Source organism: Hypomesus transpacificus, unplaced genomic scaffold (assembly GCF_021917145.1).
Source record: "Hypomesus transpacificus isolate Combined female unplaced genomic scaffold, fHypTra1 scaffold_116, whole genome shotgun sequence".
In the NCBI taxonomy this organism is placed as follows: domain Eukaryota; kingdom Metazoa; phylum Chordata; class Actinopteri; order Osmeriformes; family Osmeridae; genus Hypomesus; species Hypomesus transpacificus.
The window spans coordinates 384,703-402,954 of NW_025813700.1; the positions used below are offsets into that span (position 1 = coordinate 384,703).

General features: G+C 54.9%; 1 protein-coding gene across 4 annotated transcripts; it reads right to left on the bottom strand.

Moving 5' to 3' along the window:
• Positions 1–221: 221 nt before the first annotated feature.
• On the bottom strand, positions 222–17,718 carry taf1 (TAF1 RNA polymerase II, TATA box binding protein (TBP)-associated factor). 4 transcript variants are annotated; one of them, XM_047050405.1, is made up of 41 exons: positions 17,355–17,718; positions 17,014–17,134; positions 16,728–16,851; positions 16,532–16,648; positions 16,069–16,191; positions 15,532–15,773; positions 15,194–15,409; positions 14,588–14,824; positions 14,282–14,486; positions 14,007–14,114; positions 13,677–13,844; positions 13,393–13,520; positions 13,155–13,262; positions 12,823–12,996; positions 12,368–12,541; positions 12,075–12,179; positions 11,707–11,907; positions 11,441–11,582; positions 10,702–10,832; positions 10,507–10,587; positions 10,200–10,349; positions 9,410–9,529; positions 9,118–9,293; positions 8,766–8,998; positions 8,059–8,266; positions 7,582–7,747; positions 7,054–7,265; positions 6,727–6,835; positions 6,137–6,235; positions 5,621–5,798; positions 5,420–5,487; positions 4,708–4,830; positions 4,431–4,523; positions 4,078–4,162; positions 3,889–3,956; positions 3,620–3,736; positions 2,818–2,922; positions 2,213–2,308; positions 1,774–2,008; positions 1,228–1,405; positions 222–875 (listed from the first exon to the last, which is right to left on the bottom strand). In XM_047050405.1, the coding sequence occupies exons 2-41, from the start codon at positions 17,125–17,127 to the stop codon at positions 650–652; spliced, it is 5,943 nt and encodes a 1,980-aa protein (XP_046906361.1). In that variant the 5' UTR covers positions 17,128–17,134; positions 17,355–17,718; the 3' UTR covers positions 222–649. The 4 variants fall into 4 exon arrangements, with proteins under 4 accessions (XP_046906361.1, XP_046906363.1, XP_046906362.1 ...); XM_047050407.1 differs by lacking the exon at positions 2,818–2,922; XM_047050406.1 differs by lacking the exon at positions 2,818–2,922 and having other exon boundaries at positions 7,576–7,747.
• Between the last annotated feature and the right edge of the window lie 534 nt (positions 17,719–18,252).

Here is an 18,252-nt window from a genome sequence, read left to right on the forward strand (position 1 = left end):
CAGAGTCCATATTCTGACCCCAGAGGGGAGTGGACGAAAGTTGGTGATTGGAAGGGCTGAACCAACTGGCAAGCAGAGGAATGCAGATTTATGGCACATGGAAAACATTCGGATGGCACCAATTTAGTCATAAAACCATTAGCTTCTTCAATTTGAAGCAAGTCAAGCAGGGGTGGGAGAAGGATGACGTCACCCGTTTCTGATCAAACCAACAACAGATAAAGGCTTCATGTCAGCATTTATTCACCTCAGCGAAGCACCAAACTGAAAAAAAACCTTGACAGCTGTACAATTGCAAGAATGAGATCAAACTATCCAACTTGCTTCGAAAGCTTCATTTGAGATTGTACAAGTTCAATATCAACAACAAAATGCACTGCAACGTTAGCAACTTACATGAGCGTAAAAAAAAACGAAAAACAAGTCTATATACACACACATGTTTTGGTACATTGAAAAGAATGTACCATTTAGAAGACATTGATTAAAAGCATCAAGTATGGAATTCAAACATTCTTTGTACAAAAAGAAGCTTTCTCAAGGCCAGCAATGCATGAATGGTGAAGACAGACATACTATGTTTGCTTTTAAATTGTCACAAGAAAGGGATTGAAAGAGAGCGAGAAGAGTTGGGGGTCCAAAGGTTTTACTAGTTGTCAGACTCGACGTCGCTGTCCCCCCCGATGGATCGAAACTCTTCGCTGTCCTCGTCGTCTTCGCTCAGCTGGGCCTGGGTCAGCACGCTGGGGCCCCTCCTCTGAGCGTCTTCCTCCTCCTCCTCCTCCTCCTCCTCGCTGATGCCATAGCCCTCGCCGTTGCCCATGCCCGGGGCCTGCGTTGGAGCCTGGCCGTCAGTCTCCTCATAGCTCCCATAGCTGGGACAGACAGGGAAAGAGAGAGAGACACAGAGAGAGAGAGAGAGAGAGAGAAATACAAAGAGAGACAGAGAGAGAAATACAAAGAGACAGAAATACAGAGGGAGAGACAGAGACCGAGAGAGAAATACAAAGAGAGAGACAGAAAGAGACAGAGAGAGAAATACAGAGGGAGAGACAGAGAGAAATACAAAGAGAGAGACAGAAAGAGACAGAAATACAGAGAGAGAGAGACAGAGAGAAATACAAAGAGAGAGACAGAGAGAGAGAGAGATTATTCCAAAGCCATCAGGCGTGTGGTCGTTCCCTCTAGACACCCCGGGGCCGATCCGCCTCGCTCCGGACGCCGTACCTGACGTTGCTGTCCTCCATGTGCGGGTGGTCGGGCCCCTCCTCCCCCTCGTAGGACATCATGCTCTCCTCCTGCTCCAGGTCCATGCGGGCCGTCTCCGGGTGGGGCCTGGGCGGAGCCGGGGGCCGCAGCTCCACCTCCCGGTCTGAGTCGCTGCCGCTCTCCGACAGGTGGATTGCTGGGACCGAAACGAGGGGGGGAGGGACGGTTAGAAATGGAAGCTGAGGGGGGGGGTCAGGTGGCTGAGCGGTTAGAGAATCGGGCTATTAATCAGAAGGTTGCCGGTTCGAATCCCGGCCGTGAAAAATGATGTTGTGTCTTTGGGCAAGGCACTTTACCCTACTTGCCTCGGGGGGGGGGGGATGTCCCTGTACTTACTGTTAGTCACTGAGTAAGAGCGTCTGCTAAATGACTAAATGTAAAAGCCATTACTGGTCATTTCCACCCCCTATAATATCTAACAGGACTCCCCACCCCTCCCTCCACCCCACCCTGCCTCCCTCCCTCCACCCCACCCCACCCCTCCCCCCTTCCTCCCCCACTCACAGGAGAACGGGTTGTCCCCCTCTTCCTCGCTGGCGTCGTCCTCCCCGTCGGACATGAGCAGGTCCTGGTAGAGCACACTGGCCTGGGGCTGGCCCCGGCTGAAGCCTCCCTCCCCCTCGCCCTCCTCCTCCTCGTCCTCCTCCTCGTCCTCGTGGCCCAGCAGGCGCCGGCGGGGCGGCAGCAGCATCTCCTCGTCGTCCTCGTCGTCGTCCAGGTCGCCTTCGCCGTCCTCCGCCTGCAGGGGGGGGGGGGGGGGGAAGAGGAGAGAGAGGGGGGGGTGGGGAGGTGAGAGAGGCTGGTAGTGTCGCCCGTGTCAACGTGTCATCCGGCTCTTTTTCTGCATGTCATGACACAGCCACGTCAGAGTGGACTCGGAGGGAGGGGGTGCGAGCGAGTTACGAGAGCGGGGGGGGGGATAAGGGTAGGGGGCGGGGCTTACAGGAGCGGGGGTCTTGGGCTTGCCGTCATCGTCCTCCTCAAAGCCTTCGATGTCGACGTCAGACTCCTCCTCCCCTAGCCTCCTGCCGTGGCGACCCTGAGGGGCAGGCAGACACGAGGTTGGACTACCCTGACTGACCACGGGTGCTCTCGGAAAGTGGAAAAGCTGTGGTTTGATTTTAATTTTTTTTCAATTGTCAAAAATAAATGAAATATGAAAAAAAAAATTTTTAAAGATGGGTAACGACGCATTTTTAAACTGAAGCTGGTATGACATGCAGACGCGATACAAATGTAGTGCAGTAAAAAAATACAAAATAAAGTTTAAAAAAAACTCCTGACAAATTCAAATAAATGAAACTGGGTAGGAGATTGTCATTGCTAAACAAGACGACATTCCGAAATGGTCTCGGGGGTTTGGCACAAGGCAAGTCTGACGGCCAAACTCCACAGTGCGGTGGCGATATGGGGGGAGGGGGGTAAGGATGGAGGCAGATACGGGGGGGGGGGGGGGGAGGGAGGCGGCGGGTGGGAGGGGAGGGCAGTGGAGGTGAGATGGCCCCCCCGGACAGACTGCTGTCTCCCCCTCTCTCTCTCTCTCCGTACCTGCCCTCCTCTCTTCTCTGGAGCGGCCAGGAGAGGTCCCTCAGAGAACAGGCCCGCGTCTCTCTGCAGGCCCCCTGAGCCCACGCTGTCAAACAGATCAGACGGCTGGCCCCGCAAACACACACACCCCCCACCCCACACACACACACAGAGAGAGACAGAGAGAGAGAGAGCGAGACAGAGAGAGACAGAGACAGAGAGAGATAGAGACAGATAGCGAGATAGAGAGAGAGAGAGAGTGAGAGAGCAATGAAGAAAGAAAACCAACGAGGGAAAGAAAAAGAAAACCACAGGGGCAGAAGAAAAGAGAAAAGCTACAGTGTTTAGGAATGCTACAGGAGGAACCAGACTGTGTCACAGAAGGCACAGCATAGAGAGACACTGGGTCGAGGCTAGCGTTAGCCTAGCATGTGCTAAACCAGCGGGTCGCACACCTGGTGTGGGGGTTGGAACTCAAATCGGTGTGGCAAAGACAACAAATGTGCTGTTCCCTGCGTTTGCACTGCGTAAACAAAAAGCATGGTGGATCCATCGTCTCTCAGTGGTCCCTTTCACCCAGCCAGACGGCCCGCGGCTCAGGAGGGTGAGCTAGCGTCAAGCACGCTGGGTCTAGAATCTTCTAAATCCTGTTTGTCCAGTAGTAGCTTCAAGTTTGAAAAATGTGGTTGCGTTCCTTTGTTAGTGTTTGGAGTGAAAGGCCCAAAGATGGAAAGTGGCCTCAGAGTAGCCTTCGGGAAACCCAGGGTGGTGGTGTTTGTTAGTGACTCCGGTCCAGTGTGTGTGTGTGTGTGTGTGTTCCTACCTGGGGTGTGTAGGGTCCCGGGGTGAGGGGATCCAGCCCGTCCAGGTCGGCCGCGTCCAGGGCCGCCTCTTTAGCCGTGGAGATGTCCTTCTCCAGCTGGGTGAGGTGCTCGTCGTACTGCGGGGGGGGGGGGGGGGGGGGGGGGGGGGGGGGGGGGAGACACACAACGCAACACGGAGAGGGTGACACGTCATTCGCGAGCGTCGTGACGACGTACAACACAGTGTAAAAAAAGGACAGCTGGTGCGGTGAGAGGAAGATGTTCGAACCTCCGCCAGGGTCTGCTTGCACACGTTGACGATGTCAAGGGCCGTTTTGGTGTAAGGGCTGTCTGGACCTTAAAAAACACCCACAAAAACACAACACACATCTGTCAGTCAGGTTATGATGCGTGAACTCCTGTCTCAGATGCAAAGCTGACATCCCAGCTGCTGTGTAGGAAAGCTGAGAGCGCTCACCGTTGTACTTGACGCTGTTGGTGTGGACGAGAGTGACGTCGAACAGGAACACGTCCCGGTTCTGGTACTTGTGTTTGGAGATGTTCTGGTGGAGGGAGACAGAGGAGGAGGAGAGGAGTTACACAGGAGGAGGAGAGAGAGGTTACACAGAAGGAGAGAGAGAGGTTACACAGGAGGAGAGAGAGAGGTTACACATGAGGAGAGAGAGAGAGGTTACAAAGGAGGAGGAGAAGAGAGAGGTTACACAGTAGGAGGAGAGAGAGGTTACACAGTAGGAGAGGTTATTGAGGAGCGGTCGCCCGTTCCCGTTCTGCCTCCACCTGTCTGCTGGCTGGTTTGGAACCCCGGCTCACCTTGCGGAGGTTCTCCAGATCCATGGGGCTGACGATCACTTTGTAATAATCTGGGACAAACTTCTTGTTGACGGGATGGTGGAACGGCCATGACTGGGGAGGGAACAAGAAGAAAAAAGACCTTTTAAAAAGATTACTATATTTTTGTCATATTCTAAATTAACTGTTACTTTAAGTGAGCTCATTTCAGTGCAGACAGTCATAAAAAGAAGTGGTAAATTTGACTTAAATTCCTTTGATTTAACGTGTGAAACCGAATCGCAAGGGTTCCACTCACGTCAGGCACGGCCATCATCTTCTGAGTGACGATGTTGTCCAGGATGAATGAGAAGGCCACCTGGTCGTCATCGTCCAGCAGTGGGTTGATGGCCTTCTCCAGTCTCACCAGCCTGTCTTCTTTCTGCTCACAACGAGACCCAGGGTCAGAGGGGGGAGAGGGACACGGAGGATGGGGGATGGGAGGGTGTGGAGGGTCGGGGGGATGGGAGAGAGGGTGTGGAGGGTCGGGGAGATGGGAGAGAGGGTGTGGAGGGTTGGGGGGAGTGGGGGTTGGGAGAGAGGGTGTGGAGGGTCGGGGAGATGGGAGAGAGGGTGTGGAGGGTTGAGGGGGATGGGAGAGAGGGTGTGGAGGGTTGAGGGGGATGGGAGAGAGGGTGTGGAGGGTTGGGGGGATGGGAGAGAGGGTGTGGAGGGTTGGGGGGATGGGAGGGTGTGGAGGGTCGGGGGGTTGGGAGAGAGGGTGTGGAGGGTCGGGGGGATGGGAGAGAGGGTGTGGAGGGTTGGGAGAGAGGGTGTGGAAGGTTGGGGGGGATGGGAGAGAGGGTGTGGAGGGTTGAGGGGGATGGGAGAGAGGGTGTGGAGGGTTGGGAGAGAGGGTGTGGAGGGTTGGGGGGATGGGAGAGAGGGTGTGGAGGGTTGGGGGGATGGGAGAGAGGGTGTGGAGGGTTGGGGGGATGGGAGCAAAAAGGAGACAGACCATCACCCCTCACCTCTTTCAGCTTCATATCACAGAGGTCCAGCATGGACTGAGCCACCTGGGTGATTGGATGCTTCGCCCCTGAACAAACACAAACACACACATATTAAACATAACAGACAAATGCTCAGTTTACTATAAAAACAGCAACATCCTGGTGATCTCGACCCCAGGCCACGCCCCCCCCCCCCCTCCCACGGTCCCACGCACGTACCGTTGTAGGTGCCGCTGTTCTTGACGATGACCTCCACGTTCTCGCGGAACTCGTCCCGGGACGGGTACATGCGCTTGCGCACGTTCTCCCTCAGGGTCTGCAGGTCCATGGGCCGCGTGATGATCTTGTAGTAGTCCTTGACCACCTTGGCGTTGACCGGGGTGTGGAAGGGATAGGTCTGAGAAGGGGGGGGGGGGGGGGGGGGGGAGGGGAGGGTGGTTACCATGGTTAGGAGGCCGAGTGGAAGGGGAGAATATCTGAGCGTCCCGCCTTGTGAGGCCTTGTGGTGTTTGCATGCATTTCAAAAGGGTTTCATTGCAATGCGATCCATTTAATTGTAAACTGTATTTTGGATTGATCACTTGCATAAGAAATTAAATGGACACAATAACATTACGCACACAAGTTAAGGACACTGTACACAATAACGACAAATCGAAATAATGTAAGTGACAGACCCTGACATGATACAGAGTGTGAGGTGAGTGTGAGTGTGAGGCGAGTGTGAGGCCTCACATTGGGGTGATCCCTCATGTCGTTGATGACGCTCTCCAGGACCGAGGACAGGGTCACCATGGGGTCGGTGCGTCTCCGGTGGATGGACTTGTGCGGCCTCTGGAAGAGAGAGACGACAGGTCAGGGGCCCGACCGGACGCCGGCCCAATCACGGCGGTCGGATTGTGCAGGCGTGCGCGGGGAGGGGAGCGAGAGAGCGAGAGGGGAGCGAGAGAGAGAGAGGGGAGCGAGAGAGAGAGGGGAGCGAGAAAGGATCGTGAGAGAGAGGGGATCGAGAGAGAGAGGGCAGCGAGAGAGAGAGGGGAGCGAGAAAGGATCGTGAGAGAGAGGGGATCGAGAGAGAGAGGGGAGCGAGAAAGGATCGTGAGAGAGAGGGGATCGAGAGAGAGAGGGCAGCGAGAGAGAGAGGGGAGCGAGAAAGGATCGTGAGAGAGAGGGGATCGAGAGAGAGAGGGGAGCGAGAAAGGATCGTGAGAGAGAGGGGATCGAGAGAGGAGAGCGAGAGAGAGGGGAGCGAGAGAGAGGGGAGCGAGAGAGAGGGGATCGAGAAAGGATCGTGAGAGAGAGGGGAGCGAGAGCGAGAGGCTCACGTTCAGGTAGTCACAGTGCACGGCCGATCCAACACGCCTCTTCTTCTTGGGAGGCAGCTGCTGTTTGGGGAACTTGAGCACCAGAGACTTCCTGCGCACCTCGTCGGCACTGGAGGGGGTGAGGAGGGGTGAAGCATAAAACGGTTCACTACAATCACAAATCGGTGGAGATTCATAATGAGGATTACATCTATAGAAGCCCAGCCTGTAGACACGTGGTTCTGCACCATTTAATTTGATTATTTTCTTATTGTAAGCCTAAGCTAGCTTGGCACTGTTGTGTGTGTGTGTGTGTGTGTGTGTGTGTGTGTGCGGTTCCCCCCTCACCTCTCGATGAGCTGCTTGCCCAGGACGATCTTGGTGCCCTCCACCTTGATGAGCTCCTCGTTGTCGTTGTGGATCACCGTCTTCTCCAGCTCCTCCTCCTGCTCTTCCGTCATGGCGACGGGGTTGGAGGGCGGCGCGTTGGTCTGGTAGTACAGCGGGCAGAACTTGTTGGTGCGCATGTGTCCGATGGCGCCGCACGCTCCGCACTTCAGCTGGGGAGGGGGGGGGGGGGGGGGGGGGGGAGAGCAGGAGCAACGGACAACCATTCAAACGCAGAGTCGCCACTCGTCAGGACTGCATGCACATGCAGGGACATTCAAATGGAAACGAATCACTCCCAACGTGCTTTGTAACACCAAAATACATCATTAATATACATATATTTGTTTTAATGTTTTAATATTAATCATCAGAACTCCACACGAGCCAAACGTTCAGCGGAGGGGGTTATTCCCCAAATCGGCGGAGGGAGGATCCAAGAGGACAGAGCAGTAAGTAAGGTATTGAAGTGGGCAAGCTTACTTTTACCTTGAGGTCAGGCCTCTCCTTGACCTTCTTGGCCTTCTTCTCCGGAGGACCCTTGAACTTGTCCTTCTCCTGGTTCCTCTTCAGCCTCCGGAGCTGCTCCTGGATGCGCCGCCGCTCTTTCCTCATCTCCTCCCGGTGCTGCTCGTCGAACAGCGCAAACTTCCTTCTGCGCCCGCCCCCAAAAACACGGACAGATGTAAAGGGGGGGTGGGGGGTCTTAGGACCGGGGTGCGGGCGGACGTGAACGACATAACCCGAGGGGGGGGGGGGGGGCACCCCAGGTGGCTCGCCAGGCGGGTACTGTGTGGGCTGAGGGACGCGGAGGCGCCGGTTTCGAATCCAGCCCGCGTCGTTTCTGCACTCTCTCTCTTACATTGCCCGTCTATGTTAACTGTCTCTCTAACCAAACCAGGGCCAAAAATATATTCAAACAACAACAAAAACACAAAACGTGAGAGAACGGCGGGAGGGACTCACATGAAGTCGTCGTCCTTGGTGGTGCGGATGCGTGTGTAGGCGTCAATGACGGAGGGCTTGCGCACCGTCTCGCAGCGGACGTACTCCTTGCCGTCCTCGTCCCGGAACGTGCGGTAGATCTTGAGGCGGCGCCCCGTAGCCGACGAGTTCAGGCTGGTAACCGAGGACGTGTCGTCGTCTTTGTGGGAGCTGGTGGACAAGGCGCTGGCTGCGCGTCGTCAGGGCAACGAGAGAGAAAAGAAAATGAGAGTGTGAGATAATGAGTGAGTGTTCATTGTTATCTTTATATATTTTTTATTTTATATTTAAATTGTTTAGTTCTTAAATTGTTTAGTTCTTAGAAATAGTTTAACTTTCGTACTTTCACTTAATTTAAGATTTGTATATGTTTAATGTTTTGCACCTCCCTGCCACAGTAAATTCCGTGTTTGTATAACATACATGGCAAATAAACCAAATTCTGATTCTGAGTAAGTGAGTGTGAGAGAGAGAGAGTGAGAGAGAGAAAGAGAGACAGAGAGAGAGAGAGAGAGAGAGAGAGAGAGAGAGAGAGAGACAGTGTGAGTGAGTGAGTGAGAAAGAGAGAGACAGAGAGAGAGAGAGAGAGAGAGTGAGAGAGAGAGAGTGAGTGAGTGAGTGAGAAAGAAAGAGACAGAGAGAGTCAGTGAGAAACAGAGAGAACATTATCGGCCGGACGAGAGCCTCACAGAAGCCCTTGCGGCGCTCCTTGCGCCCCTTGTGGTCGCGGTCGCTCTCCTCGCCCATCAGCATCCTCTGCAGCTCCTTCCGCTCCTGCTCCTCCCTCTCGCGGGACAGCTGCGAGCTGGTCTTCTTGTTCTGCAGCATGTTCTCGATGTTCTTCCCCATCTCCTCAAAGTCGCTGTCCTCCGCCGAGCTGCTGTCCGTGTCGGTGGACAGGACCTCGGTGGACTCCAACACCCTTGGGGGGAGAAGCGGGAGGTTCAGAGGAAGCTCTCTACCTTGCCTAGGACCTCGTTGGCTAAACCGCTGACCCGACACAGAACGGCGGGGTGGGTGGAGGAGGAGGAGGGGCCGTACTTGTTCTGCAGGTCGAAGATCCTCTGGCACTCCTCTTTGTAGCGCTCCTGGTGTTCGGCCACGGAGAAGCGGGAGCCCCGGGCGAACTTGCTCATGGGCCCCTCGCCGGAGCGCGCCTGCTCCGTGGACATGGTCCTCACCACGTCGATCACTTCCCACCGCGAGAGCTTCTTGATCTAAAAAAGCACACAGGGACACGCGACGTGGTGTATGACCGTACCTCGCGGTGGTCGGTGGAGACGGCGGAGGCGTGTTGGGAGACGGCGGAGGCGTGTTAGCGCCGTGTCCTCACCTCTTCCTCGGGGACGCCGAACTTGCGCAGCAGCTGCTTGGCGTTCTTGAGCGACAGCCGCCGCAGGTCGGCGTCGGTGCCCGTGACCGTCTTCTTGGCGGGCTGCGGCTCTCGGTCGTCCTGGGAAGCGCAAGACACAACGTCATCGCTGTGGTTCGCCGTGCCTGGGGGCTGGGATTACTTTGCACCGGGGCTGGTCAATACAGGCAAGCTCCTCGACTCTGACCACTCAAATATTGTCACAGTGAAACGCTCGTCATCATTGAATAGTCTGCTGTACTTCCTGTATGCGCTGTATGTTTTCGTTTCTTTGGATAAAAGCGGCAGCTGAATCAGTGGTCTTCAACCCCGGTCCTCGGGGACCCCCTGCATGTTTTAGACATGTGCACGTCTGCTCCAACACACCTGATTCTAATGAACGGCTCGTTGAGAGGATCAGCAGAAGCCTGCTAACGAGCACTCATTAGAATCAGGTGTGTTGGAAGAGGGAAACATCTAGAACATGCAGGACAAAGGGGTCCATGAGGACCAGAGTTGAGAGAACCACTGTGTTAAAGGAATCAAATGCACACACACACACACACACACACACACACACACACACACACACACACACACACACACACACACACACACACACTATGAAGAAATACAATGAAACTAGTGTAACCAAACTATACTTTGTACATATCCAAAACACCCAAGTGAATGAATACACCAGTGCTGCCATGTTTGCGTCCTGGTAGTCCCAGAGGACTGGCTATCGGGAGGTCGGCGATGGGCGAGCTACCTTCTGCTGAGTGGGCTTGTTTGGGACTTTGACGTAGGAGAAGCCCTCTCCACAGCCGGTGGGGTCAGCCACCCCCGTCACCTCCAGCAGGCACTTCCCCTTCATGGCGGCGATGAAGGCTCGCGTCGTGTTCCAGGGCGCCGTGCGGACCTAGGCAGCGCCAGAGGGATGGATTGATGGGGAGATTATTCATAACTCGTGGGGGGGTTTTTGGGGTCTGACTGGATACATTTTTTTGATGGCGCTCTTTGGCAGGAGGCTAAGCGGGGGGGCGTGATATCGATAGCGACGCGAGCGCAGCTTGTACCTCGTCGTCAATCTTCATCTGGAAGTCTTCTTCGTTTTCCTCCTCGGGGGCAAAGAAAGACTTTTCCCCATAGCCGGCATCCTGCAGAAAAGAATTCCGCAGTTACAGCTAACCGGACGTACCAAACAAACTAAACCAGATACACTTGCACCACACGTACCAGACACGGCGTAACGGCAGACGCTCTGGTCCTACCTTGAGTCTCTGCTCGGCCACCAGCATGCTGTAGTAGGCGCAGCACTGCTCGGGGGAAACCATGGCCCGGATCTCCTCCTCCGTGGGCAGCCTGAAGTCAGGCTTCAGCACCCACCAGTTGGAGTCCATCCCTGGAGGACGAGACGGGGTCAGCTTCTCGCAGCGTTTCGCTGGTCGCCTGAACTTTCACGGCCTAAACCCCCCTTCCCTCCCCCTGGTCAGCTCCTCTCGACGACATCAGAACTGGGTCCTAAAGACCCAGAGGCTACTCTTGACCCGTTAATACCGTGACGAAAAACGTGTTGTCGTCACTCGGGTGGGGGGGGGGTCAGTGCCGGTGAGATGTCTCGTGCGTGACATGAATCGGGTTCGTACTTCCTGCTCTTGCCCTCAAAAGACTGCTTCCTTACCTTCGTAGTGAAAGCCGTACCAGTCATAAAAGGCTGACCTCTTTCTTTCCACGCGCCTGTCTGTCAAAAGCAAGGCACACCACCTCTGAGCTCTCGCTGCTAAACAAGCCTCCCAAGGGCACCTGGCTATCAGATCTACACTGCCCTGACAGGAGGGACAGGAGATAGACACGGATCAAAAGTGCAGATTGTTATTCTTGTGACGTGTATTGCAAACCCGGCGATACTATACGAACAAATAACTCAAGGCGTGAACATAAAAAGGGAAGGGGGGGGGGGGGGGGGGGGGGGGATCGTAGGCCAATCAGGAGCACCGGTTACACGTGTACCTGTCCGCTTGAAGTCGGCGCAGAGTTTGAGGCGTTTGCGGATGCTGCTCTCCGAATGGGAAGGGAAGGCCTTCTTGATGTCCTCCATGCGAATCCTCCGCGGCCGGTCTTTGCTCTTCCAGAACAACCGATAGATGAACACCTGGAGAACGAGAGGCCGGACGTGAGACAGATGACAAAGCGCAAGGCCGGCGTGTGATCGGGCCCACCTCTCGACGACGGCGACCCCCGGAAAAGGCGTCGTGCGCGTGGATTCGAGAGGTTACCTGTAGGAAGTCTCGGATGTGGGTGTTGGCCCGTTTGGAGTTGGGCCCGGGGACCTCGTAGAGAGGACACTCCTGGCCGACAACGAAGATATCTACCAGCTCACGGACGAAGTAGCCTTGCCGCGTACGCAGCACCAGGAAGTCCGTCTCGGGCATCTTGTGGAGGTAGATGGGCGCGCGGAACAGGTTGTTCTCGAAAGCCTGAAAGGCCAAATACGAAACGTAAAAAAAAAACACGACACAAACACACACAAAAAAAAGACGATTTAACATTGATGATTATCTCTGAGGGGAGTTGTCGTGGAGAAGCCCATAGGTGGTACTACTTTTCCTCCCCACAACACATGAGGTTGAAGAAGGAGACTGACCGGTAGGAGCTGCCCAGGGTGGAGGGATCCCAGGAAGGGCGAGGTGTGGCAGTAAACCGTCTCTCCGTACTTGCAGTCTGGAGCTCCAGGATCCTTCCCTGGTTTCTGGAAGAGAAACACGGCAAAACTAAAACAAACCGCAAGGAAGAAAAAAAAAAGGCTGAGGGGAAAGTCGACGTCGGACTGTACGAAACAACCGACGAACATATCAAGAGATACGCGGTCGAGCTAGTCCTTTTGGATCTGACGGGGGGGCAGGAGAGCGGGGGCAGGGACCGGAGACGTGACTTAACTCTTTTGTAGTAGTTCTTGATCTTGGTTGCCATGCCGACTTGCATGATGAGCGGGGGGTATTCCTCGCTGTACTCCGCCAGGATCAGGTCGCCGTCTTTCCCCGTCAGGTCCTGGGCGGTGCGCATGAAGAACATGTCGCCGCCGCCCGAAGCCTGGCGCTCCTGCTCTCGCATCTGGAGAGGCGGCAAACATCGTCAAGTCTCACACAACAACACACACACACACCTAAGGTAAATGTCAAACGTTTATAGAGGGGTATTAAGGAGAAAAAACGGATGTGTTTATGATTTAATTCATGATAAAGTAGTCCCTTTTCGTTCATAGCGACATGGGGGACAGGGGGGGGGGTAACCTGGGGGGTCCTCTTAAATCTGCAGGCAAACCTGCTCTCCACGCCCCCATCCTCGGCCAGAGGGGGGGGGGGGGGGGGGTCGAGGCTATCCTCGTCTCTCACCTTGGCCTTCTTCTTGATCTGTTTGAGCAGAGGCTGGGAGGCGTGGGGGCCTGGCTGGGACAGGGTGCCGAACGAGTACTTCTTCAGGGAGGGCCGGTGGAACTGACGGAGCTTCATGGGGCCCATGTGGGTGGGGAAGAACGGCTGTCTGAGCTCCACGGCCGGGATGGAGTGCTGAGGCACAAGCAAACATTACCGCGTCACGGGATTGTTTATGTAGTACACAATTCTATCCAAAGTGAGGGATAGTGGGGGAAGATTTGAACCTGGGATCTCTTGACCCTGCAGTAGCTGGTCAAGTCTGGTTCCACAGGAAGGGATGTTCTGCTCACCTGAATGATGTTGCCCCCAAACGTTCCCCTCAGGCCCTGCTGCTTGGGGTAGTAGAACTCGTCGTTGGAAAGGTTCCACTGGTCCTTCACCTCCGGCTGGGACATGTTCTGGCGGGAAAAAACAGAAGGTCGTTTTCCTGGGGGGTGTGGGGGGTTATGTTCCAGACATGAGCCCCCCCTTTGCTTGCGATTGGCTGACGGAGGTGGGCGTGAACCCGGAGTCTGGCCGCTCCTGTACCTGCTGGGGCTCGTCTTTGATCACCCCGGTCTTCCCCAGCAGGATGCGACTCTTCTTCAGGGCCGACTCCTTCTTGTTCTCCTTGGACGGAGAATGGGACGTCCTCTCCTCCTTCTCATCTGGGATCTCTGTGACGGGGAACAAAGAAGAAAAAAAACAGGATGTTTCTTGAGGTTAAAATTCGAGCTCCGGGGCTCGAGATGTTCTTATCACGATACTTCTGAAGTGATATAAGACGACTGGGAGTGGGGGGGGGGGGGGGTCGAACAGTCTCGGGGGGGTACCTAAGATGATGTTCTCGTCGTTGGGGTCCAGGGTGAGGACCGGGGGGGACAGCAAGCGGTCCATGGCCTGGTCGTCCCAGATGATGTTGTCCTCCCAGCGCCCGTACACCAGCTCCTCGTTGTCGATGGGGAAGATGGAGAACCAGGGGGCGTCGTCCTCGTGGGAGGCTGCGGAGGAGCACAGAGGAGGGCGTATCGCCCAGTCAAGAGGGCCCGTAACACCCGCGTCCCTCCATTTCGGTTTCCCGGAGGACGGGGGTGCAGGGCTGTGGTACGAAAAGGGCACGGCGGCGCCTTCGCCGGCCAGAGGGCGGCCCGGCCTGGCGGTACCTTGGTGGTCATGGTTGTGTTTGTCCCGCTTGGACCCGGAGAGCGAGGGGGGTTTGGGCATGGGTGGAGGGGTGGGAGGCACCAGCTGGGAGTTACTTCTGCTAAGACCTGGCGGGGGGCGCAGACAAACACACACAGAGAAAACAAAACGCCTTGAGTGCCTCGCCCCCGACTACAGCAGCGAGGGTGGGATTGCGGTCTAGGCGAACGCCGCTAAGCTTCTAGCGTACGCAAAGGCGTGGGCCTTGTTGGGAAGCGGCGCGTCCAAAACTCACCCTGCTGCGCGTTGTAGGCGTTGGCGTTGCGCGTCATGCTCGAGGGCAGCCACCCGGCCAGGCTGGCTCGCTGGGTCTTAGTGCCTTTGTGTTTCACGTCCTCGCCGTTCCAGATGATGTCGTCCTCCCACTGAAGCTGGGTGACCATGAGGAAGAGCTCGTTCTCCAGAGTCTCTTTCTCCTGGCTCTCCTCGCCCGTCATCTCCTAGTAGACAAAACCCACAACGAGGTCAGACGTTTTATTTTCGTGCTTCGGAGCCAAGTCGAATCTGGCCTTAGCCGGGGTTGAGTCGCGGGAGTCGATACCTCCGCGGGAGGTTGCGGCGCCGGTTCGGGCTCCTCCTCCTTCTCGTCGTCGTTCTCCTCCTTCAGTCTGAAGCCGTACTGGAAGCCGCTGCCGTCCTCGGGCACCCCCAGCATGTCGTACCACAGCTGGGCCGGCCCGTAGCGCCACTCGGCCACCTTGGGACGCGACTCGGCCACCTTGTCGCCGTCCCCCGAGGCCTGGGAGAACTTGGACTCGACCGGGGCCATCATGGTGATCTGGGGGGGGGGGGGGAGGGAGGAATCAGACGGACGTGGTTCCAAGTGGCAAGACGTTTGCCAAGATTGCGTGGTTACCAAAAGTTGGTCAATGTAGCAGCCGGGGGAAAGTGATGCTTCCTATCTAGGGAGTCAGGTGGCTGAGAGATTAGTGAATCGGGCTAGTAATCAGAAGGGTGCCGGATTGATTCCCGGCCATGTCAAATGACTTTGTGTCCTTGGCCAGAAACTTCACCCTACTTGCCTCGGGGGAATGTCCCTGTACTTACTGTAAATCGCTCTGGATAAGAGCGTCTGCTAAAATGAAATGTCCTATCGGGGACATAACATACTGAGCGTGTCTTAACCCACGAGACCACATGCACTCACCTCGTCATCCGAGAGACACTGCTCTGGGGGTGGAGCGGAGGCGTATTCGTACTCCCAGCCAGACTTCAGCTCGGAGCCCTGGTCCATGGGCTCCCCCTCCGGGGGCGGCGTCCCAGGCTGGGGGTCGCGATGCTTCCTCCTCCGCTTCCTCCGGGCGCTCCTCCACACCGACGGCATGTTCTTCCCGGGGCCAAACAGACGGAGGAATCGCAGAACCTAGCCGGGGTTCGGCGAATTAGAAATTGGTAAATAACCCGGTGAAAGACTATAGAATAACACGTTTGGAGTTTTTTTGGGGGGGGGACGTGTGGGTGGTAAAACGTTCAGGAAGGCCTCACTCTTCCGGGTCTGAACACTGGGAAGAGCTCCGTGACCCCCGGGAGAGCTTTGGCGGCGTCCTTCTGCATGATGCCAGCCAGGGGCAGGGTGAGGCAGCCCGGGGGGCCCCCAGCTCCGGAGCCCGGGCCGGGGCGGTCCGTCTCGGACTCAGAGTCTGAGGAGCTGCTGAAGTCCACCTTGTCTCCCAGGGAGGAGGGGGCGATGATGGAGGGCAGGATGATTCCATCTCCTTCATCACCAACTGTGGAAGGAGACACACAGCCACCTGAATGTAGATACACTCCGCTGCTCACCGTCCCAATGTAAACCCGAAAAACTCAGTTCCTTTCATAATGGATGTCACGGCAACATGCTAAAGAACATGGTCTGAACATTTTTCACGTTGAACGTAAATCTCCCTACAGTGTCTCAAATACATTGGGGGAATGAACAGGGAATGTTTGAACAACTCTGTCGAGCACACTGGACTCGGAAGTCCAGGAGGTAAACACATATCCGGAGCAGGACGTGTCGACTTTGGGGAATTCAGTCCTCACCACTGGCCGTCTGTGGGGCCGATTCCTCTTTCTTGCCCTGGGTGGGGACGATAGGTGGAGGAGGGGGGGGCATCAGCTTGGCGTCGATGTCTTCACAGTCGGCATCGTAGTCATCCTCATCATCTGACGGGATGGGAAAAAAGGCATCCTGTGAGACCAGACCCAGACATAGCCTGAATGCCATCATGGCTAAATTAACAGGATTGAAAGACAGAGTCAGGCGGCTGAGGAATCAAGTGGCTGAGCGGTTAGGGAATCGGGCTCGTAATCAGAAGGTTGCCGGTTCGATTCCCGGCCGTGCCAAATGATGTGTCCTTGGGCAAACTTCACCCTACTTTCCTCGGGGAGGGGGGGGGAATGTCCCTGTATTTACTGTAAGTCGCTCTGGATAAGAGCGTCTGCTAAAATGACTACATGTAAATGGAAACGACATGATTCAAGAGCCAGAGCCGGAATGTGTCACCTGTCCTCCTGGTGGGCTGGAGGGTCCCCATAGCGTGACGGTACTTCTTGGTCTCGTCCTCGGCCACCTCGCTGATGTCGGAGTAATCCACCGCGTCTTCGGTGCTCTTCACCCAGCCTGCAGGAGACAAGAGTGGCAGCCGTCACGCGCGGCTCTCAAGGGGGGTGGGGGGGGTTAAGGCTCCGTTAAGGCTCACCCTCGGCATCTGTGCCCCCGGTGTCCCTGTCCTCGTCGGGGTCGTCGTCTTCGCTGGCCGTGATCTCTGTGATGAGCGTCCCCAGGCCGAGGGAGCCCAGGCCGGCCAGGTGCTTCTTACACTCCTACGAAGACAGCAAGGAAGTCCGTAAAGAAATACGTATCAAATCAATACATTAAGAAGTAATCAGATCTGCACCTCTATTGCAGCCTCGGGACTAAGTTCGAAAACGCATTTTGGTTTTTATATGTTCCTCGCGTGGCTTTTTTTCGCCTCGCAAACTTACCGTGTCCAGCACGCTGTCACCCTCCAACTGCCCATCTTCGTTGATATTCCCAAAGAGGAAGCCAGCGAGAGAGAAGGGACGGTCTTGGTCTTCATCGCTGTCTGAATCCGACATCCTGACACTGAGAGACGTTTAACATACATGTCAGCAAACTGTTGACATTTATACTAACTACTGTTGAACTCTATGTATGTTTTGAAAGACTTAGTCTAGAGATGTGACTTGACCAATGTTGCAATATTAGTTCAAACTCAAGGACGTTGTCCCGCAGTGTTTAGTGGCTGGACAAGCTTAGTTAACGACAACTATTACAGCTGCTACTGTACATTGTGATAACATACCTCAGTTGCTTGGCTTTCGGTCACTTATAGATAGATCAGTGGACTTAAGTCAGTCGGGCTGCAGCCAGCTACACATGCATTATCATCAAATTCAGCGCAGAACTATGACCAAAGCTGTACTAGTTACTTAGCTAACTAGCTGGGCTAGCATAGCCCGGCTGGGTATCGCCCTCAATGTCCTTATCGTTTCTTTCTCACTAGAAACTCTGTGTTGAGGTGTAAAAAAGCGTAAACTAATCTACATATCTTTGTTTAGAATGAACGTTAATCAGATATGCAAGCTAGCTATACGGTTTCATGTTGTTTTTTTAATCTGGAAACGCAGGCAAGCGAGCAAGCGATGCTGGCGCTTGCGCACAACAAATTTCCGTACGAGATGGCCAGCCTCGCGCTCAGTTTTAGACAGAGAACGGTACTTGGTCGCCATCTACCGGACACAGTATGACAACTGGTGCCTGTTCTTTCGATTTGAATAAGTACTTGTCGACATTAGAAATTGGTAAAGGCCATAAATAAAATGTGAAACAATATTCCACATTCCAACATGTATATGGTATAGTAAGAAACAAAGAATCCTTGCTTGTATTTTGTGTAGAGCATACTGTATTCAGAGGTCAACATGTTCTATGCTGTCTTGACAGATAATGCCGTGTATTTAATCGCCTGACGGTGACCTCCTTGAGATCCTCTCAGCATTAATGCGTTTCTTTCAGACTTCCGAGAACATTTGCGTCTTCTACAAGGCTTGCACGCGTCATGTTATGCAGTACACGTCGGTGTGAGTCATTCGTGCACATGAATAGACCATCTCAGCAAACAGCCACAATGAGATGTTTGTGTGAAAAGTGGCCTTGCAGGTATGATGTAAGTGTTCAGCGCGAAAGCACACCGCAGCCTG

Coding starts and splice junctions, on each gene's coding strand:
- taf1 (XM_047050405.1), bottom strand. CDS start 17,127: ATGTCGGATTCAGACAGCGATGAAGACCAAGACCGTCCCTTCTCTCTC. Junction 14,115..14,281: donor CGCCTACAACGCGCAGCAGG/GTGAGTTTTGGA, acceptor GCCCCCCGCCAG/GTCTTAGCAGAAGTAACTCC. Junction 8,999..9,117: donor ATCTTCGACCTGCAGAACAA/GTACGGCCCCTC, acceptor TCTCCCCCCAAG/GGTGTTGGAGTCCACCGAGG.